Genomic DNA, 20,398 nt, shown 5'->3' on the forward strand with positions numbered 1-20,398 from the left:
GTTATATTTGACTTCATTCTTATGGCTATTGCCAATTGGCAGTGTTGTACACCTAACAATGTTAAAAGAGGCTGATGCTTGCTCTGAGCTGATAAGTTTATGTGATTGTTTAAGAGCTTGAATTGGTTTCTGTTTCTAATCATTTCATAGATATGATTAAAACTGTTTCTCTTTGATGGTTTCCCTTTAGTTGTTTGTTGTTTATTTGGTTGTCTTATGTTGTATGATATATTATTTAGGGAAAAGTCTATAATACCACTTTAAATTTTATACCTTTTGTACCATTTTTTCCTTATTTTTGGTTAAACTCAATTGGTTGGTGAATTTGGTTGATGCATAGAATGTTAAATTACTACAGTTGATGCCAATCTCACAAAAGTGGCAATGCATACAATAATATATGATAAATAAATTCTTGAGTTAAAAGAGAACAATACATTTCGAAATTAGAAAGAGTGAAATTTTTTGATTGTTGTAATTTAACACTATCTTTATGGTGTGACTAGTTTGACAAATAATTCAAATTTAATAGATAATTATGAAGAAAAATATTTGATGATAATTATTTGGAAAAGACAAATTCAAAATCAGAAGTTTTCTATCGATTTTTTCCATGTTGATATAACCAAATGGGTGCATTTGATTCCCCATCTTAGTCTTCAAAATCTGAAAAAACATTGACAAAAAACAAACACTTGAGTGACAATTACAATATTCTCAGTACCTAGTAGGTATGGACATGCAAACGAAGAACTTGCTAACTAGATTCTGAACTTATTACACAACAGAACAATGAACACAAAGTTACTCCTCAACAAAATTAGTGAGGACCTTGCTAACTAGATGCTCTCCATATACTGCTCTTTCAAACTTCTTAGTGCCATTTGCCCTTGTTTTCCATGTATCCAATGGCTCTACTGCAGTATCAAAGTTTGTCTGTTCACGCAGTTTCGGCATACATGTAAGTAAAGAATCAATCAAGATAAATAGATGATACAAAAAATTATTGAAAAGGGGGCTAACCTCATAAAAATATACGACGCTGACTCTATATTTCGGAGAGTTGTTTATCACTCGATGCAATGTTGATTCGTACAAACCATTAGAGTATATCTGTAGTTTTCGTTGAAAGTTAATCAGATGATCAACTAAATCAAAGGAAGTGTTGCTATGATGAAGAGATTAAAGTGTAAGATACCTTTAGCATGTCACCAATGTTGCACACGAATGACCCAGGAACTGGTGGTGCTGATATCCAATCGCCAGACTTGTTTCTCACCTTAAAAAACAATGTACTATATAAAACATGGTGGAACAAAAACAGGAAGTGTCAAATATGAGGAAAATGCACATGAAAAAAAGATTTATCTAAAGAACCTGACAGAACATAAGATTTGCATTGGACTATAACTAGATTTTCTAAATTGTACTTGGTGACAGTGAAACTTGTCTTGCCAGGCAACACGCATAATAGAAGAGCAGAGTTGCAGTTGAATTGTCTCAAGGCAATTCATTGCAAAAGATTGAGGTTCCCTTTCTTTTGAGGTGGTTTCAGGGTTATGAAAGATATCAAAGCATAAAAAGAAACACCAGTTTTAAGTGGTTTAGGCAGATAAATATGGGTTGAAACTTGAAAGAATAGGCGACTATAGAGTAGCTTCATTTTGTTATAGAAATAACCAATCACAGTGAGTAGATGCAGATGAAAAACACATAACACAAGCTTTAAGTGAAATCAGGAACTACATGAAACCAATAAATACTAATATCTACATACTGAAAGGACAATATATAAGTGCATACCTGTAGTGCATTTATACCATCATCTTGGTTAAGCAATGTCAACAAACCTGTTAAGCAGCATGTTGTGATTATTCACAAATGAGTAAACAGATATTCTAGACTTATCATAATATAAAGATTAAGACATACCATAATCAGTGTGAGGTCCACTGGATTTATTTCGATCGATAAAAAACAAGCAGTAAAATAACAAAAACAAAGCACATCAGTAATGTATGGTCCAGTGATAACAAAAAAAGGATTAACATTTGACAGTTTCAGGATTCAGTTACCATCCAATGTCATTTTTATGAACATTTGTTCCATTTACAGTGGATACACCTGGGTAACCAATGAGCCGCATTACCCAAAAGGGATCCCCAGCTCTCTGACCTTCAAATTCATCTGGTGATCCACCTAATGCTAAAGCAATTCCGCGCATAATTTTCCTTGCAAGCTCTGCTATGACCAAAAGAACCGTAGAAGAAAACAAAAATTTAACTGCATGAACTCATAATGGGAAAGGGAAATAAGGGAGGAGAAAGCATGCCTGTGCAGAGACCAACGTATTCCTCCATAAGAACTTTGAACTTTTGAGGATTCTGTGGCCTGCACAATAGACCACGATGAAATGGAGTATAATAAATAAAACACACATTAGTACCGAAAGACATGAGTATAACATTAATCGTTAGTACATAAAAACTTCTTTAAAACAACAACCAAACCTTAATCCCACTAGGTTGGATCGGCTACATGGATCAAACGACACCATAATGTATGTTTTAATACTACCAAGTTCAATCAGTCAAATGCTTGGATATGAGAGTCATATATCTGACAGTGTGTAAATCATGCAAAACTAATATTGAATTTGCTTGGTATTGGAGGAAGTTGAATAAACTGAAATTTAAGCTTTCTGAAGCTTTTGATAGCTCTATTTGCTTACCAAATTCTATTGAGTCTATACTATGGAATCTGGTTATTGCTGGCTTAGGGACATGCAACCTAATTTCAGGTTCTCCAGAATCGTCTGGTATAGAAGCAATGTGCCCAGGCATAATTTCATATTATGGCTCATCATGCAGGATAATTTGCTAACCAAAAAGGGATTGGACAATATGAATATCTCTTGTGACAGCAATTGCAGTCTTTGTGGAATAGAACCTCAATCATGCAGACACTTGTTGTTTGAGTGTCCTTGATCAAAAAAATCTTTAGGAACAAGTCTGTATTCGGTTGGGATATCACAATTGGAAACATAGATGGGGCAACTGGAGAGATTGGTTACTGTGAAGTCATAAGCATCGGAAGCCTGGATATGCTACTGTTGGTTGTCACATTTGGAGTGAACGGAACTCAAGGATTTTCAGTCAAGAGAATCAAAACTACACCCATGGTGTTCAAGATTATTCAGTGGAGATTGCTAATTGATTTTTTTTACTGTTTAGCTAAAGCTATTTCTACAGAGGATACAAAGGATAGAGATATTTGCAATAGATTAATTTTTTCCTTTGGTTTATGTAGAGTTACCTTTGAGTGTACACATTTTGCAGTGAGCCGATCCCACCTAATGGGACCAAGTCCGGTTGTTGTATACATTTTGCAGTGGTAATGAAGTTTAATCTTTCCACCAAAACAATATTAATTCCTATATCATCATTCATCAATCTAATTGAGTTAATTTTCTTACTTAAGCAGAAATTGAGAATTAGAAGTGTATATATACTGGTTCTCTTGAGCATAATATTCAGCGAAAATTGAGGGATGGGTGAAAGAATACAAAAAACTAAATAGGGAAATCCTAATACTACATACCACTGGTTGCATCCTTCCATTTGTTTGCCAAGATCACCATACATGCCCTTTGTCACTTCCCTATAGCACTGTTTAAAGGAAATTAAAGAGGTCACTTAGTACATGATAGAATTACAAGAAGCATAATAAATTATTGAACTCTATTTAAGGCTCCAAGCAGAAAAAGAAATACTGAGGTAATCTAATATCGAATAATGTTAGATTGATCTAATAAGCTGTTCTTATGAGGGAATATAACACCATTTTTAAAGTACAATGAGAGAGCCTAATGTCAAAAACAAAAGTCATATACTTATTGCTAGTATATGTTCTGTCTGTCACATATTGTAATATAAAAGAACACGCTGAATATCAAATTTTATCTTAAGCAACTAGCAAGACCTACATCAATAGCTTCATGCATATCAGGTACACCTTTAGTAATATTTTCTCCAATCATCTGATATCCTCTGCATCAAAAGTTCGGTAGAAATTAGCATAAATTGGATGGAAAAGTACTGGAATGATGCTTCTATACAAAGAACATATGCAAGGATCTATAGAACCAAACAAACCTGAATCCAGTAGCTGGAGTCATCTTGATTTGTGTCTTTTCTTCATACGGAAGTTCAAAGAATCTGCCAGTTATATCTTTAACCTCTTTGAGAAGAGTTTCAGGAATACCATGGCCTTTCTGTCAATCAAGGATAGTAGGAATTGAAGAATACAATAACCTTGGTAATGGCCTGTTCCATGATAAAATATGACAAGGGAGAAAGTTGCAAAGCAACATCTTGCTTTGGATCATAAAAAAATGTAAGTAGTTGATTAATTTCTTGTGTTAAATTGAAGAACCCTAGTTAATTAAAATCTAGGTAACAGAAATAATTTCACTACAAGTTGCCATGTATGTAATCTTTTTTTATTTTTCTTTTTAAATGATCATTTCAATTTTCAAGTTGACAGAAATATTGTTCCAGAGATAATTGAAATCTATATGAAACTCCAAAAATAAGATATATTACCACAAATTGTAATGGATCCCTTGTGTAAAATAAGCTAGTATTATATACCAGAGAGATTAACTTCATTATAATAGTGCAGATTCTTACTAAGTTCTCTGGAGTTGTTCAGGTGGATTATGACCCCGTGATCACCAAGTATCATATGAAATCAAAGTACGTGACTAAAGCAACAATAAGGTCGTCTCTTAGCGATTAAAGATGTCATAAGTTCAAATCCTCGAAACAACACCGATCTCATGTAAATCAACGTAGGCCACTTTTTTTCTATATTCTTACTAAAGCAAGCTAGAGATAAAAGGGAAAATCTTAAAAGAGATGCAAGTAGTACCACATAGAAGAACCCTGCCTCCGTACAAGCCTTATCCAATTGCCTTACAACTTCAAGTACACAAGGATCCTCAGCCATTTTTGGGTCATCGGATTTTGCTAAAAGGGGACTAATATCTGCACACAATTTCATCATAAATAAATGATGTTAAATTCTGAAACTAGCACGTAAAAACATTTTATATAATTCATAGTTGGACAATGAGAATATATATGAGTTTGATAATAATTCAGAATAGGTTAATGAGAATTATAGTAATGGAAGTGGAAAGAAAATTTACTAATTATGGGGATGGAACTAAAATCCGTAGCCATAGTTGCCTTGTTGTGATTTTCTCTGTGTACTCGGTCACAGGTGGCTTACGAAAAGCTTTCAATAGTTAATAGTTGTGTATGAACTATGAAGTGTGATATTGTTATTCACTGAAACAATGTTAGGATGATAGTTTAAGATCTGAAACGCAATCTCACGTCATGTTCCATAATAATAAACACATCATATATTAATTAAAAAATTAAATATTTATTATTATTGTTTTTTATTTAATATTATTACTGCAATATATGATTTAAAATAATATATGAGATAACATATCTCTCCTCTAAATATTAAATTCTTAGGTATTTAACGTCGTACACTCCCATGGTTGTTGGATGGTCTGAGCCAACTCTTGAAGATATTATAGATAAACCCACGAGAATGACTTTTCTATCATTAAATTTAAAGTCTCATTATTATAAAAGATAATTTATCTCCTTAAATTTATTAAGTGTTTTATATTGCCTTATATTTTTCTTGTTATAATATATTTTAAAATAAAAACTTATTGAATGATGAGAAATATGACACATGTCAAATATTGAATAAATTTAATGAGACACGTGTCAAATATTGAATAAATTTAATGAGATACATGTCAAATATTGAATAAATTTAATGAGATATATGTCAAATATTGAATAAATTTAACGAGACACATTATCTTATGATATACTTTATTCTCTAAATTTAAAGAATATGTTTGAAAGTAATAGACTAATGTTTTTTTGGTACTAGCTATCTCATCACTTTTTTGAAAGTGTGCATATCAAGAGGAACACTTTGGAAAGCTCTCTTTTATGTCATGGTTTTGATGAGGACAACTTGTGCTTATAAGAGCTTGAAGATCATCAACAAATCAACGTGCTTAAGTCTTTAATTGGTACTAGGCTTAGACTAGAATCTAGTTTAAGTTGAGTCAAGGCTTAGGGCACCTAATACATGTCTCATATGCATAAATCTTTTAAATCATTTCATTCTTGAGATATGTCATTCATAATATGTTCATGCATTACATAAATACATGTATATGTGCATTCTAGGCATAAACTAAGTGTTAAACATGTATTAACTAAGTGCATAACGTATTTGATGTTTTGTATTTAAAAATACACATTTAAATTGATGTTAATCGATTAACCAATCCTTTAATCGATTAACCCAACTACTTTGAAAAGTGGTTGCTACTGGAACACGTTTTTAAAATGCTGTTAATCGATTAAGGCATTACGTTAATCGATTAACCTAACTGTTTGTTAAGTTGTTGAAACTGAAAACTTGAAAAACAGAATCAGTTAACATTTTGAATCACGTTAATCGATTAAGATGGAATTTAATCGATTATCTGGGCTTCTGGACTGATTCTTTATAAACTGCGTTTTCAGAATTAATCTCATAAGTTGCATGTTGCATTTATTAGAGAGTTAGAGCATTCTGCGTGTTAATTGTTGCATCTATTTGTTAAATGCATTTGTGAGTTTAGAAATGAGAGATTCTATGCTTTAGGATTGAGTGCATTTCATGTTATAATTTCTCATGTTTTCCCTCACATGTTCATGCATATTTTGATGCTTTTTCATGAAGTTTTATGATTCTGTAACTTCTGTTTTCATAACTAATACTTGTCATTTCACATGAGTTTGTATTAGATGTGCATTAGAGTAAAGCCTTCTTGTTATATTTGAGCTTAGAAATAGCTTTAATAAGAAACTAATTCATTTTGGCTTAGTGAATTTTCTCAACACCACTTCCCTAAAATATTTTATTCTTTTTAGTAATTTGTCTCATTAAATCAATTCAGCTCACGATTGGACTATGAACCCTTCTTTTATTTTGTGCACTATCTAGGATGTAATTTTCAAATGATGAGTATGAAAAAAGTATAGTATATTCTTTGTTGCTACATTTTTTGTTTTACTTTAATTCTCAAATTGTGCTTTGCTAGGATTTCTGAACCCTAACAGGTATCCTTGTTAGTTTTGATGACTTTTCCAAAAGTATGCTTAGCTTCTCTTATGTTTTATTCAATTGTCACTTTTCTTATTATCCATACATATAGATGATTTCAGTGTTGCCTTATCCAATTGGTCTGCATAATGTTTAAATATGACTATTTTGTGTAGGAAAACAATGACATTTTAAGCAATTCTGTATAACTAGCTTTACTGGTTGTTGATGGTAAGTAATGCTGGCAATTTCGGCTGTCTTGTCAGCAGTGTTCATGTCAGCGTAATATTCGACTAAATTAAGATATATAATGCACATCAAATATTATATCATATCCACTCTATATAATGGTATGATGTATTTGTGGGTCGTTCGTTATACAATTCAAAAAATAAAATAATGAAAAGTACATGAAACTAAATAAAATAAAAAAAATAATCTTATATCACTATCACATTTTTAAATTACACATAACAATATACGAATTTAAGCCATTTAACACTACATATAATTCAAGTTTAATGAAAAGTTAAAAAATATAAACTTAATAATTAAGGTCATAATATTTATGGATAGTCCATCCTATCTATTAGAAAAACAGTAAGTGAAACAAATATTTTAGGCTAATGAATATATTTTTTATATCTTGTCTATCCAGTAACTATGGGTCCTATGAGCATAGTTCAAATTTTCTATAATAGTAATAATTTTAACAACTTCATGAGCATTACTATGATTACTTCTTTCATATTTCGTATATATATATATATAGATAGAGAGAGAAAAAGTGTATGTAGACGGTGTATAAGATTTATACATTGTTATTGTATCATCCACTATTGATATTTAATTATTGTTGATTTTTTCAAAAATATAATTTAAATGAAGAGTGAATTATAGTATGCATGTGTATAAATTTTTACATTATCAGTGTACAGATTTTACTCTTATACATATTTATTGAAAAGATATTAACTTGTAGCTTCTAAAATGTAAGGACAACTTGATGAGGTTATGACAACTTCCACCAATCCATAAGGAAGTGAACCAAAAAGCGAGACAATTTGTCTACATTTTAGTAAAAATATGTTTTTTTTGCGTGTTAGTTGATTTGACTTCTAATACACCATAGGGAAAATAGGCGAAGATGCCCATGACCAAGATGATATTGTCTTCTAAGTACCCCAAAAGCTGGCATTTGGTACAAGTTTATATAAACTATGCCACAGTTGTTGAGGTCACTTCCATCCAACTCCAAGCAACAATAAACTTAAAAAGAAAAAAAATATATGTATTGACAATTTTTTGCACCAATACTATTTTATCATCAATGATTTATTTTTGATCATTAGTGACTATTAAATAAAACACAAATAAATAGAAATGAATAGTGAATGATACACTAACTGTATATAAATCTTTACATTGTTAATATTATCACACAATTCATCAATGCACCTAATCAGACACTATGCTATATTTTTAAGTGGAATTATAATCTCTGATATATTGAAACAGTTTCACGATAAGTCAGATCTTTTTATCTCTTCTTAAATTCAGTTCCAAAACCATATTTTATTAAAAGATGAGGTAAAAACTAAAAACTTCCAATCAATTCTGCACAACTAATTCGAAATGTCTTATTGTCCCTAATCATATGATGGCCCAGCAACTTCAACTTAGCCTTTGTTTTTCATTATATTATTACATGCTAATAGTAAAAGAGAAAGAAGTGTGTGAAGAATATGATTACAGAGATAATCAATTAAACTTTGCTAATATCTAATACATCAAAAGTTTAATTTTAATTAAAATTAGACACAAATGATAGCATCAAAAAATATAAATACACTTATATCTAAATATAACGTATTATTTGTATTTTTATGCAAGTTTTCCTCACTTAAAAACACCTGCTGAGTTCTGAGTGGCCTAGACACACGTGGCATTTTAGATACTTGAAATGTTTAGTACGTACTCTAATGGATTAACTACTTTCAAATAAATTGAAAGTTTTCATATTAATCCAACTTTTAGTATTAGAATATGAAGTAAAGAAATGGTTTAGTAATTTTTAAAAACATCATATTAAAAAAGTTTGGATCATTAGACAAATATTTATATAATGTGTCAGCATCTCCACTCAATATTATTAGAACCCTTCAATACTGAATAGAATCTGAACTTGTTATTGGGGGACATAAGAATGGATATTTTTCATGTGCTTGTGAGTCCCAAATGTTGTATGTTATTCTGCATAATCTCCCTTTTCTCTCAATATATACCTTTAATTTGTTAATGTATATGCTATATAGTAAGCAATATCCTGAATTGAAATTTGGACGCTTGGATTCATTGAAGAAATCACAATCTCCAGTGCCATAAAATGAAAAAAGGTTTTAGAAAAAAATTTGTTTTTACAATCCCTAGCCAAGTAAACAAAATATTGCAATCAAAAAGAGCATAATAATATATACCCAAAAGAATGATTGATGAACAATTTGTGACAAAGTTGAACCAGAACAGTTTATTAGTAACATGAATCTGGATGACATTAAATAACTAAGTTGATGAAAAAGCCCTTGAACTCTTACAGTATTGCACACTATTTTCATCCATCTTTTCCAACACGTAATGCCCCAAAGTGTAACTTGCCTCAACCAAATTCTCCTTACAAAGAAACTCATCCCCACAAACCTTTTCCACTTCTCCAAAAAAGTCATGCACAAAGACATGAGTCTTTAGGTTCCCGCCCTTCTTGCTCCTGGCTAGAATGCCGGCCGTGAAGATGGCCGACATTCTTCCAGGAGCATCAGGCCAATCACCACGTGGGCCATCCACCAAAATAACATCCCAATCAACCTCATACACATGGTTGGGAAGGTCATTGAGTCCAAGCTTGCAATCTGAAAACAACAGATTCTGCACTGGCTTGCACTCATTCCCTACCCTTTCTTTAGCTGAAGCAACAAGCTCCTTCATTTCACTCCTTTTCGTCGTGTACTGCACATCATAGGCATCAATCTCAGGGTGCTTTTCTTCAAAGTATGCAGCATAGTATCGATTTTCGTCGATAAAAACCGTTCTTCCATTGTGATTCAGGGCTTTCCAGAGTAAAGTCTCTTGTGTGAGGCCAAATACAAGAAAATTGCATGGTGATGAACATTTTCTAAGCACATCAGAAATGGGTTTAAGGTCTGAGTATTGCATGTGATATGTTTCATTCGATTTTGCAGCATAGTGAAGCAGAGTATTTATTACTGTGGCTGGTAATGGAGCATTACCTAAAGCAGAAACTGTAGTAGTAGTAGTTGAGGCTATGATAGAAGAAGTTGTAGTTATAATAGAAGTTGATTCTCTTGTGTAAATGAGTGTAACAAGAAAAGCAATTGTGAAAAGTGATATAAAAGCTAAAAGCCATAAGCGATTGGAGCTTCCTTGCTTTTGGATATAAGGGTGGAGGAGAATGAATTTTGTGTTGTTTGTGTTCTTCATGTTGTTCATTTAGGAAGAGCAAAACTTTTGAATAAAATCTCTCTTTCTTTTCTTGTTAGAGTGTATGAGATTCTAAGCTTTGAGGTGTAATTGGGAAAGAATGTATGGTTTTAAATCTGTTGGAATAGCAAAGGAGAGAATTGAAGCAATGTGTTGGACAAAAATAAAATAAAGTTATTGAGGGTGACCTTACATTATACAATGACCCTTCTCATGGATCTAGAATGAAAATAACGTTAATGAGAGTGAAATAGTTTAATTTATTGTAGTTGAATTTGGTTTTAATTATGTGTCCATGTTCATCAGGTTGATATCTTAAATTAATTACTTAGTAATAAGAGTGATGATATATTTGACTCAACTGTAAAGTTGTTCTCTATGCGAGGTTATAAATTCAAATCATGGAAATAGACTTTTTAATTATAAAAATAAGATTATATATGTCTATCCCCATTAAATTCTATTTGGAGTAAAAAACTAGTAATTTAGAGCCAAAGAGTGTTATTGCATTGGGGCGGTAGGAATTGGACCTGAGATGAGAGAGGCAATAGGTAATTGTAGCGACCCAGGAACTAATTACAAGCTAGAAGTCGCTTTTCCTTGCTGATTTATGATTTTGTTTATACGTAACCACTCCTTATATTAATATTGGCAATTTCTTAAATAAATAGCTACCTTTGAAGGAGACAAAGTACCTACGATATAGTACCAACTTAACCAAATTCTCCTTGCATTTTCCTGGTTGTAGAACCAGATATATTTATTTATTTCAGCATGGTACCACGGAGTCAAAAGATAGTATATGGACTATGGAGAACACTAAAACGTGTGCTTTTCTCATTGAGTATTCTGTAATGCAACTAGTTGTTCCTTATAATTGACATTGAAAAAACCAATTCTTTCTCAGAAGAGAAATGTTATAATTTAACAAAATTTGACAACAAATAAGGTGTTTGTATTTCTCTTCTTAAAAAAAAGATGTTCGTAGCTGTTATTTTAAAAGGATTAAAAATGTTTTTGGTCTATGATAATCCTTATAAATATTACTTTGGGTTTTGGTATTTATATCTCTCAAAATTTTGGTTTTAGTCCTACTAATTATGTGACTATGACGCATATGATACGTGTCATATTAATTAATTGATGGTATGACCACTTGTGATATTGATACATCATTAAGAGATTAAAATCAAAACAACCAACTATACTATGGACTAAACATTAGGAAAACAAATTTAGGGATTAAAATCAAAATTTGGCTATACATACTTAAAAGTAGGACTGTAAATGAATCGAACTAACTCGGTATTTGTTCGAAACTCGATTCGTTATTTGACTCGATAAACTTGGTTCATGAACCAAATGAGCCGAACTTGAGCTGAAAATTGAGCTCGTTAAATAAAGAGCCGAACTTGAATTGAATACAATTCGACTTGTTAGGTTCATGTGCTAGCTCGATATATATATAAATATAAACTAATTTTTATGTTTATTATGACTCATGCATTATTTTTTATATTTATTTTTATTATATATATAAACAAGGTTATATTTATATGTATAAAACTTTTTTTGTAGTATTTCTAAAATTTAAGTAACTATTTAAGTTGTCCAAATGAATCAATTCGATCTGAGTCGAACAGTTCGTGAACTTTAACCGAGCCGAACCCGAGCTCAACAAATAACTCGTATCGAACTCGAGTCGAGTTTTGAGCCGAACCAATCCTTATCGACCTGAACCAAGCTGAACTCTAATTCGACTCAGTTCGACTCGTTTCCAACCCTACTTAAAAGTAGACACATATTTCAACCTTTCTATAACGACTGTATACAAAGATAATAATAACTAATTGACAAATAAAGGAAAATTAATAAGTTTATGATTAGAATGAGTAGGGCATTACTTAATTAAGAACCATCCCCATCTTACTCATATCTAGGGCCGGAAACGAGTCGAAACGAGTTGAACTCTAGTTCAACTCGGTTAAGCTTGAAATTCGACTCGAGTTCGATACGAGTTATTTTTTAGCTTGAAATTCGATACGAGTTATTTTTAGCTCGAGTTCGTTTAGGTTAAAGTTCAAAAACTGTTCGTCTCACTTCGAATTGTTGGGTACTAGTGAGGTAAGATTACACCTAGATGGGGGTGAATAGGTGTAGCAGATCACTAATGCGCTTTTCTGATATTTGCGCATAATACAAAGCTGCTGTAGTTAATCGTCATGGTTAATCGATTAAGGACAATTCTGTTAATCGATTATAATCAGTATGTTAATCGATTATACTCTTTGAAAAACAGTTTTCTTGCTTTGCAAAATATTGATGAATCTAGATCTTTACTAACTCTGATTCGTGATTATCAGTAGATTAACAATAATTAAAAATTAATCACAGAATGCAATTTCAACACAAAGAGTAGTAAAGATATAATCTTAAAGAGATAGGGAAAGAGAAAATTGTGCTCGAGGATTTTATCCTGGTTCGTTTGCGGGTCCACTTGCAAATTACATCCAAGCCTCCCAGTTGATCTGGGAGATTTTTCTTCACTATTAGAAATGTAATTCAATTACAAAGACACTTCCAATATTCCTAGACAGAAACTTCCTTCTTGAAACCGTTGAGCCACTAAGCTCGAATTGACCTCTATCTATGCCTACTTAGATACCATACTGTTTGCACTATCTGGCCCCAACTGACACTCTTTGCTCGAATCAAGACTCTCTGTCTTGTGAAGATCCCTAAATATCAACTTGTGATGATACCACACACCACGAGAATTATCCCCAACTTTACTGAACTTTTCCAAGTTACTTTGTACCCAAGATTGTGTGGATAACGACAATTAAATCGGCTCTTCTATAACCCTTGACATAATGATCTCACAAACAGCCTTAAGAACTAAGTGTAGAAATCATGCAAGGTACTTCAACTGAATGAAAAATGTTGGCACGTTGAAAATACTCTCTTTCTTTCCCCTATTTTCACTCATGAAAAAGTTTGCAAGAAAAAGATTAAAGAATCAACACACTAGCTTTGAAAACTTTAGCACCATGAATCTTTGTTTTTCTTATCTCTCAGTAAATTTCGATATTCAATGACAGTGTGAAAAACATTGCTTTAAAACTGATTTAATTCTATTGCAAAATAACATAATTAGTTCATAACTGACACAACTGATATTAATCGATTAAATTTCCATGTTAGTCGATTAACGGGTTTCTTGAAAACAGATTTTCAGTTATGAATTAATCGATTAAAAGCTTACTTAATTGATTAATAAGAAGAAATCCTGGGAGGTTAGCTTCTGTAACTCCATTTAATAGATTATGTTTTTCCTTAATCGATTAAGGATTTCACCAGGACTTAATCGATTACAAGTAAGACTTTGTTTTCATCAAAACTTTGTAGGTCGGTTCTAATGACATCCTTTAAGTATTTTCCATTTCAATGTCACCCTTTTTGATGATGACAAACACTGAAACAATTCCTTTGTTTGATGTTAATTGATTAAAATTGTTAAAAATGGGTTTTCTATTTTAAATGGTAAACACCCTATATGATGAATGATCATGCAATAATGATTTTAGAAATGATTAAACATTTTTGTATAAAACCATGTATGCTAAATGCTAATGCATGAGTGTTAATTATTATATATATATATATATATATATATATTTGCATAGAGTTGAATCAGAATGCGCTGCTCCCTATTCTCCCCCTCAAACCATGTAAGTGTTAGGTATCAGTGGCCTAGGAACACTTAGAAGGGGGGTTGAATAGGTTTAGCGGTTATCGATCACTACTTGTTGAACCAAAACTCAACTGCTGGAAAACAGTCCAGTTAATCGATTAACAGTAAGGTTTAATCGATTAAGTATTGCATAGAGCAGAATGATTAGACATGCAATTTGCACAGTAATCAAAACAAAATTGAACATATATAATACAAATATTTTACGCACAATTATTAAGTATATGACAGTAAACAAATATCCAAATTTTCAATTACAGATTCAATTTATAATTGCAAGAAACATAAAGAAGATAAAGAGAGAAAGAATAGTGCACAAAGAATTTTTATCCTGGTTCGTTCGTGGTCCACTGCAAACTACATCCAGGCCTCCCCTTCTGGATTAGGGAGATTTTCTTTCTTCATAATATTGAAATATGGATACAAACACCAATTCAATTACAAGCACATAGGACGCTCCCTTCTTGAAATCGAGGACCTCTAAATCCTTGGTTTGACTCTACCCTTCGCCTCTGAGAAAACCTTTCTCACAAACTAGCCCCAACCAAGATTCTTATCCTCAAATCAAGACCTCCTAGCCTTGGTGAAGAACCTCAATTTCTATGGTGATCTCACACCAAGAGACAAATCCAGAATACACAAAAAACACGTTAAACAACAAGTTATACTAAGCACAATAATGCTTAAAATATGACAAGATAAAGACTCAAAGATTAACCCTTTTACTAACCACTTAAGCCATCAAGATTCAAATGAGTTAATCAATATCAGTATACAGATAATTTCTCTCTAACAATAGCTAATGCATGAACATACAATTAACTAGATGATTTGTCTCATGGATACGATATGACAATTAAGATGGCTTAAGAGACTAGCATCTAGGTTCACCTAACCTATACTCACTTACTACGACACACATCCCAGACTACTTAGTTATAGACTCAATTTACACCATAGTCTAGATATGACCAAATGAGCATAATGCATGTTGATTGTTGAGCCATCTTCAAGCTTTGTTAGGACCTTGTCTTCATCAAAACATTGGTAAAGACATGCTAGTGCTATCCTTGACACTTTGCACTTTCAATCTCCCCCTTTTTGATGATGACAAACACTTCATCAAAATTCTTCAATTATTGATGTATAAGCTTGATGATGAATTTGCAGAATGGTTGTTAAAGGCTGTTTTTCGAAGAACAAAGTTAAAGTGCATTGCTTAGTATGTACGGAAGCTTGATAAAATCACCCCACAAAAGGATTTATACAACCTGCAAAATGTATGTAACACAACAAGCAACCTTTCTCCCCCTTTTGACATTACCAAAAAGATAAACGTATTCAATTCTAGTCAAAAGTTAGGAGAGTTATTATGGTTATGACAGACTGTAATTAATCAATTAAACTTAGATAGGTAACTAAGTGACCAGCTGTAAAGAAGCTTGAACAAATTCACAGTTTTTACATGATTTAATCGATTAAGTGAAGTCGTTAATCGATTAAATTGATAACATATAGCATCAGATCAGCTTGAATGACATGAAGGGTTATGCAGAAGCAAATCAAGTACGGAATGATTGAGCATTTGATAGATTTGAGCAGTTTGCAATATGCACAATCATTCAATATAATCACATATACTAATCATGATCAAGATCCATTTCAAACAAAGTAAAGTGTTATATGCAACATAATTAACAATAAAGTATGAACGCGATAATTCGAAATCATTTTAACACAAAATGTAAAAAGTTCAACAGTAGATATTGAGTTATTACAATCCAAATAAGAACAACAATGAAATACAAAACATGAGATCTCAAGAGGAAACAGGATCAACAAGGTCCATTAGCTAGGAAGACTAAACTAAGGCTCTAAGGTTTCCTATCTAAGGATGAGATGGAGGATTCTGGTTGTCAGGAATCGATGAGCTACAACCACCCTTGATGAAGACACTCAGCTTGTTGAACTTAGCAACCATTCTTCTATTCTGAGAATCAGTAGTAGTCTGAATATAATTCTGCAAGGATTGGTAATGGTTGTCAATGTATGCATTATGACGTTCCTGAAAATGCTCCAAATCCGTATGATATGAATCCTTAAGAGACTGAAAGTGAAGGTCCATCCTATTATTGCGACGTTATTCCATAACATCCATACAAGCTTGTCCAAAAGTAGGTTCATGTGATGCATGTCCTGAATGCTCCCTCTGAGTTGCAGCAAATGGCTCTTGGTTCATGTCTTGATCATCTTCACCGGAAGGATCAAGGTTTGCATTGGTGAAGTCCTCTTGATATTGCCAAGTGTTGCCATACTTGTAGATGTCCATCTTGTGAATTAAACTCTCACCAATCAAGTCATTCTTGTCTGAGCAGTCCATCGTTATAGTATCCGAAACATCAATATGCAGATAGTCAATAACTCGGGATATGAAGATACTATAAGGAAGTAGTCTTGATTGAGAAGTGGAGATGCTATACATGATCTTCAGAATCTCATCAGGCCAATTTATCATGATGTTCTCCTTCACAGCAAACATAAACCTCAAATCATTCACGGTAGGTTGTGCATGATTTGTGTTTCTCTGAATCAATATGTAGGCAATCAAGTAGTTAGGAGTCTATTTTCTACGGACAGTGACCCAGCTTTGGTCAATTCGCCTTGGACATAGAGTTGAGGTCTACGCAAACACGACTTATACATTTCAACAAAATCGAATGAGTTGTCGTTTGCCCAACCACAATCACTTAGACCTACGCAAACACAACTTATACATTTCAACAATGTCGAATGAGTTGTTGTTTGCCCAATCACAATCACTTAAACTAGCACGAGAACAAGCTAAACCACCCACATTCATAAAGATTTCTTCATTAATTTCGAACAACTTTCCAGCTATCATCGACCAATATTTCCCAACTTTATATCTAAAGTTCGTGTAATACTCCCTAACTAGAGCAGGGTAAATATTACCTTTCAATTCCAAGAAGGGGACAACCCCTTGATCTTGCAAGCCATGCGGAAAATCGAAGTTCTTGTTCCGCAAGCCAAGTCCCATTCGCAAACCAAATTTACGTAGGTTTTCTTCCCTGAAATTTTTGCAACCGAGTTTCTTGTAGAATTAATGAGTAGTATGGGTCCCCACGGTCCTACCTTGGTTGTGAAGGTGGTACAACTTTTGGAGCACGTGGTGGACGTTGCGTGGTTGTCTTGATTCTCTTTCCACGTCCTCTGTCCATAGCAATCAATCACTGAATCGTGATGAAGGTTTAGAGGAAGGTTGAGGGAAACCCAGGGTTAGGTTTTTAATTTGGGAAAGCGAATTTCTTGGAAGTAGGAGATGTGGAAGACGATTTATGGAGTGGAAATGTAGTGGGGTGAATAGTTTAGGGCTAGGATGATGTTGGACTTGTTCTTCTGAGATTGGAGAGAAAATGGGATGAATGGAGTTTTGAAAAATGTCCATAAACGCTTATGTTTCTGATATACTAGTGCCGTTAATCGATTAACAGGATATGTTAATCGATTAACCCGAGTTAAAAAAGCCAGTTTTAAAAATTTTGGTCCAGGTAATCGATTATCTGATTTACTTAATCGACTAAATGCATGAGATACAACGTTTTGGATATTTTAAAAGCATGCATGGATTTCAAACTTAATTGGCTAATTTTTTTTAATCTATCACATATTTTTAAAGCTTTTAAGCACAAAATCATGGATTATACAAGGAATCATAAGCATTCAAAGGGATCATGCAAGGCAATCACAAAATTATTATTCAAGATATTTTTCATCAATGATTCCTAGTTCTCTTCGAAGAACATAGAAAGTATCTTGTGAGAGGGGCTGGGTGAAAATATCTGCTAATTGTTTAGATGTTTCAACAAATTCTAATATACAATCACCTTTTTGAACATGATCACGCAAGAAATGATGCCTTATTTCAATATGCTTAGTTCTAGAATGTAAGACGAAATTCTTGGAAAGGTTAATGACACTCGTGTTATCACACTTAATAGGGATCTTTTCTAATATGAGCCCAAAGTCCTTAAGTTGCTGCTTCATCCAAAGGATTTGAGCGCAACACACGCCAGCGACAATGTATTCCGCTTCAGCGGTGGACAAAGCAACGTACTCTTGCTTTTTGCTGTGCCATGCAACTAGGGAGCTGCCTAATAGGTGACAAGTCCCACTAGTGCTTTTACGATCCAACTTACACCCTGCGAAGTCGGAATCAGAGTAACCTATCAAGGATAGGGAGGCATACCTAGGATACCATAAGCCCATATGAATAGATCCTTTTAGATATCTCATGATGCGTTTCACAGCAATATAATGTGATTTTTTAGGTAAAGCTTGAAATCTAGCACACATGCAATCACTAAACATAATATCGGGGCGGCTAGCAGTTAAATATAGTAAGGAGTCGATTATCCCGTGATATTTGGTTACCTCAATCGCTTTTCCCTTTTCATCTCTGTCCATATAGCATTCAGATGCCATAGGTGTAGATGCATCCTTACATTTCTCCATGTCAAACTTCTTCAATAATTCCTTGCAATACTTTGACTGATGGATGAAGATGCCACTTTCCATTTGTTTGATTTGAAGTCCAAGAAAGAAGGTCAGCTCACATCATCGACATCTCAAACTCCCCCACATCAACTCAGAAAACTCCTTACAAATGATGTTATTAGTAGATCCGAAGACGATATTGTCAACATATATTTGTACGAGTAAATCATGATTATCTGATCTACAGATGAAGAGAGTGGTGTCGATCAAACCTCTTTCAAACCCTTTTTCTTGTAGGAACGAATTCAATCTATCGTACCAGGCTCTGGGAGCCTGTTTTAGGCCATAGAGGGCCTTCTTGAGTTTATATACGTGGTTCGGGTGTTTGAAGTTTTCAAACCCCGGTGGTTGGTCAACATACACCTCCTCTTGAATATATCCATTTACACTGTTAACATCCATTTGAAATAGTTTAAAGTTCATGATTGATGCAAACGACAAGAGCATCCTAATGGCCTCAAGTCCAGGTACAGGAGCGTAGGTCTCATCATAATCGATGCCCTCCTCGTGGTTGTAGCCTTTGGCCATTAGGTGAGCCTTATTTCTATTTATTAAGCCAGATTCATCTAGCTTATTACGGAAGACCCATCTGGTACCAATTGCAGGATGATCTTTTGGTTTGGGGACCAAGTCCCACACATTGTTTCGCTCGAACTGGTTTAGCTCTTCTTGCATAGCTATCCTCCAGTGTACATCCTCAATGGCTTCATCGATGATCTTTGGCTCTAATTGAGACACAAATGCAACAAAATTACAAAAGTTCCGTAAAGAGCTACGGGTTACCACCCCCGTAGATATATCACATAACACCTTATCGAGTGGATGATCCTTTTTAGTTTTCCACGCGATAGGCATATCCTGATGTTGCTATGCTACTGTTTGCTCCGCTTCTTGTTAGATTTCATCCATGTCCTGGTATGGCACTTCTTCAAGTGTACCTGAAATATCATCATAAAGGATCTTTCTCATCTCTTTTGGAGAAGATTCGTCAAAATGGACATGTATAGACTCTTCTACTTGCATGGTATATTTATTAAACACACGGAATGCCTTGCTATGTAATGAATATCCTAAGAATATGCCCTCATCAGCTTTCGAGTCAAACATTTCTAAAGTTCTTTTTCCATTATTCAAAATAAAACATTTTCACCCGAAAGCATGAAGATGAGCAATATTTGATTTTCGACCTGTAAAAATTTCATAAAGTGTTTTTGAAGAAGTAGGTCTAAGTAGTATTCTATTCATTACATAACATGTTGTGTGAACTGCATCAGCCCAGAAATACTTTGGGACCTTGCTCTCATTTAGCATAGTCCTCGCGAGTTCCTCTAGAACTCTATTTTTCCTCTCAACAACTCCATTTTGTTGAGGGGTACG

At 33.4% G+C, this 20,398-nt stretch overlaps 2 protein-coding genes across 2 annotated transcripts in view; both read right to left on the reverse strand.

The window, feature by feature from the left end:
- The window catches only part of LOC109350123 (probable 2-oxoglutarate-dependent dioxygenase At3g49630), a 20,401-nt gene continuing 659 nt past the window's right edge, over positions 657-20,398 (reverse strand). The window contains exons 2-13 of the mRNA XM_019591267.1: positions 5,213-5,329; positions 4,933-5,048; positions 4,155-4,273; positions 3,986-4,049; positions 3,601-3,668; positions 2,333-2,391; positions 2,076-2,241; positions 1,933-1,952; positions 1,804-1,850; positions 1,199-1,279; positions 1,024-1,113; positions 657-936 (exon numbers count right to left, since the gene is read on the reverse strand). Coding sequence (XP_019446812.1) covers positions 805-936; positions 1,024-1,113; positions 1,199-1,279; positions 1,804-1,850; positions 1,933-1,952; positions 2,076-2,241; positions 2,333-2,391; positions 3,601-3,668; positions 3,986-4,049; positions 4,155-4,273; positions 4,933-5,048; positions 5,213-5,246 — 996 coding nt within the window. The 5' untranslated portion in view covers positions 5,247-5,329 and the 3' untranslated portion in view covers positions 657-804. The remainder of the gene's footprint in view (positions 937-1,023; positions 1,114-1,198; positions 1,280-1,803; positions 1,851-1,932; positions 1,953-2,075; positions 2,242-2,332; positions 2,392-3,600; positions 3,669-3,985; positions 4,050-4,154; positions 4,274-4,932; positions 5,049-5,212; positions 5,330-20,398) is intronic.
- On the reverse strand, positions 9,660-10,847 carry LOC109350124 (protein IRX15-LIKE-like). Its single transcript, XM_019591268.1, has one exon. The coding sequence runs from the start codon at positions 10,699-10,701 to the stop codon at positions 9,760-9,762; it is 942 nt and encodes a 313-aa protein (XP_019446813.1). The 5' UTR covers positions 10,702-10,847; the 3' UTR covers positions 9,660-9,759.

The sequence above is a fragment of the Lupinus angustifolius genome, chromosome LG06 (genome assembly GCF_001865875.1).
Source record: "Lupinus angustifolius cultivar Tanjil chromosome LG06, LupAngTanjil_v1.0, whole genome shotgun sequence".
NCBI lineage: Eukaryota > Viridiplantae > Streptophyta > Magnoliopsida > Fabales > Fabaceae > Lupinus > Lupinus angustifolius.

Excerpts from the sequence above, each read along its gene's own strand:
- LOC109350124 (XM_019591268.1), bottom strand. The coding sequence starts at position 10,701 with ATGAACAACATGAAGAACACAAACAACACAAAATTCATTCTCCTCCAC.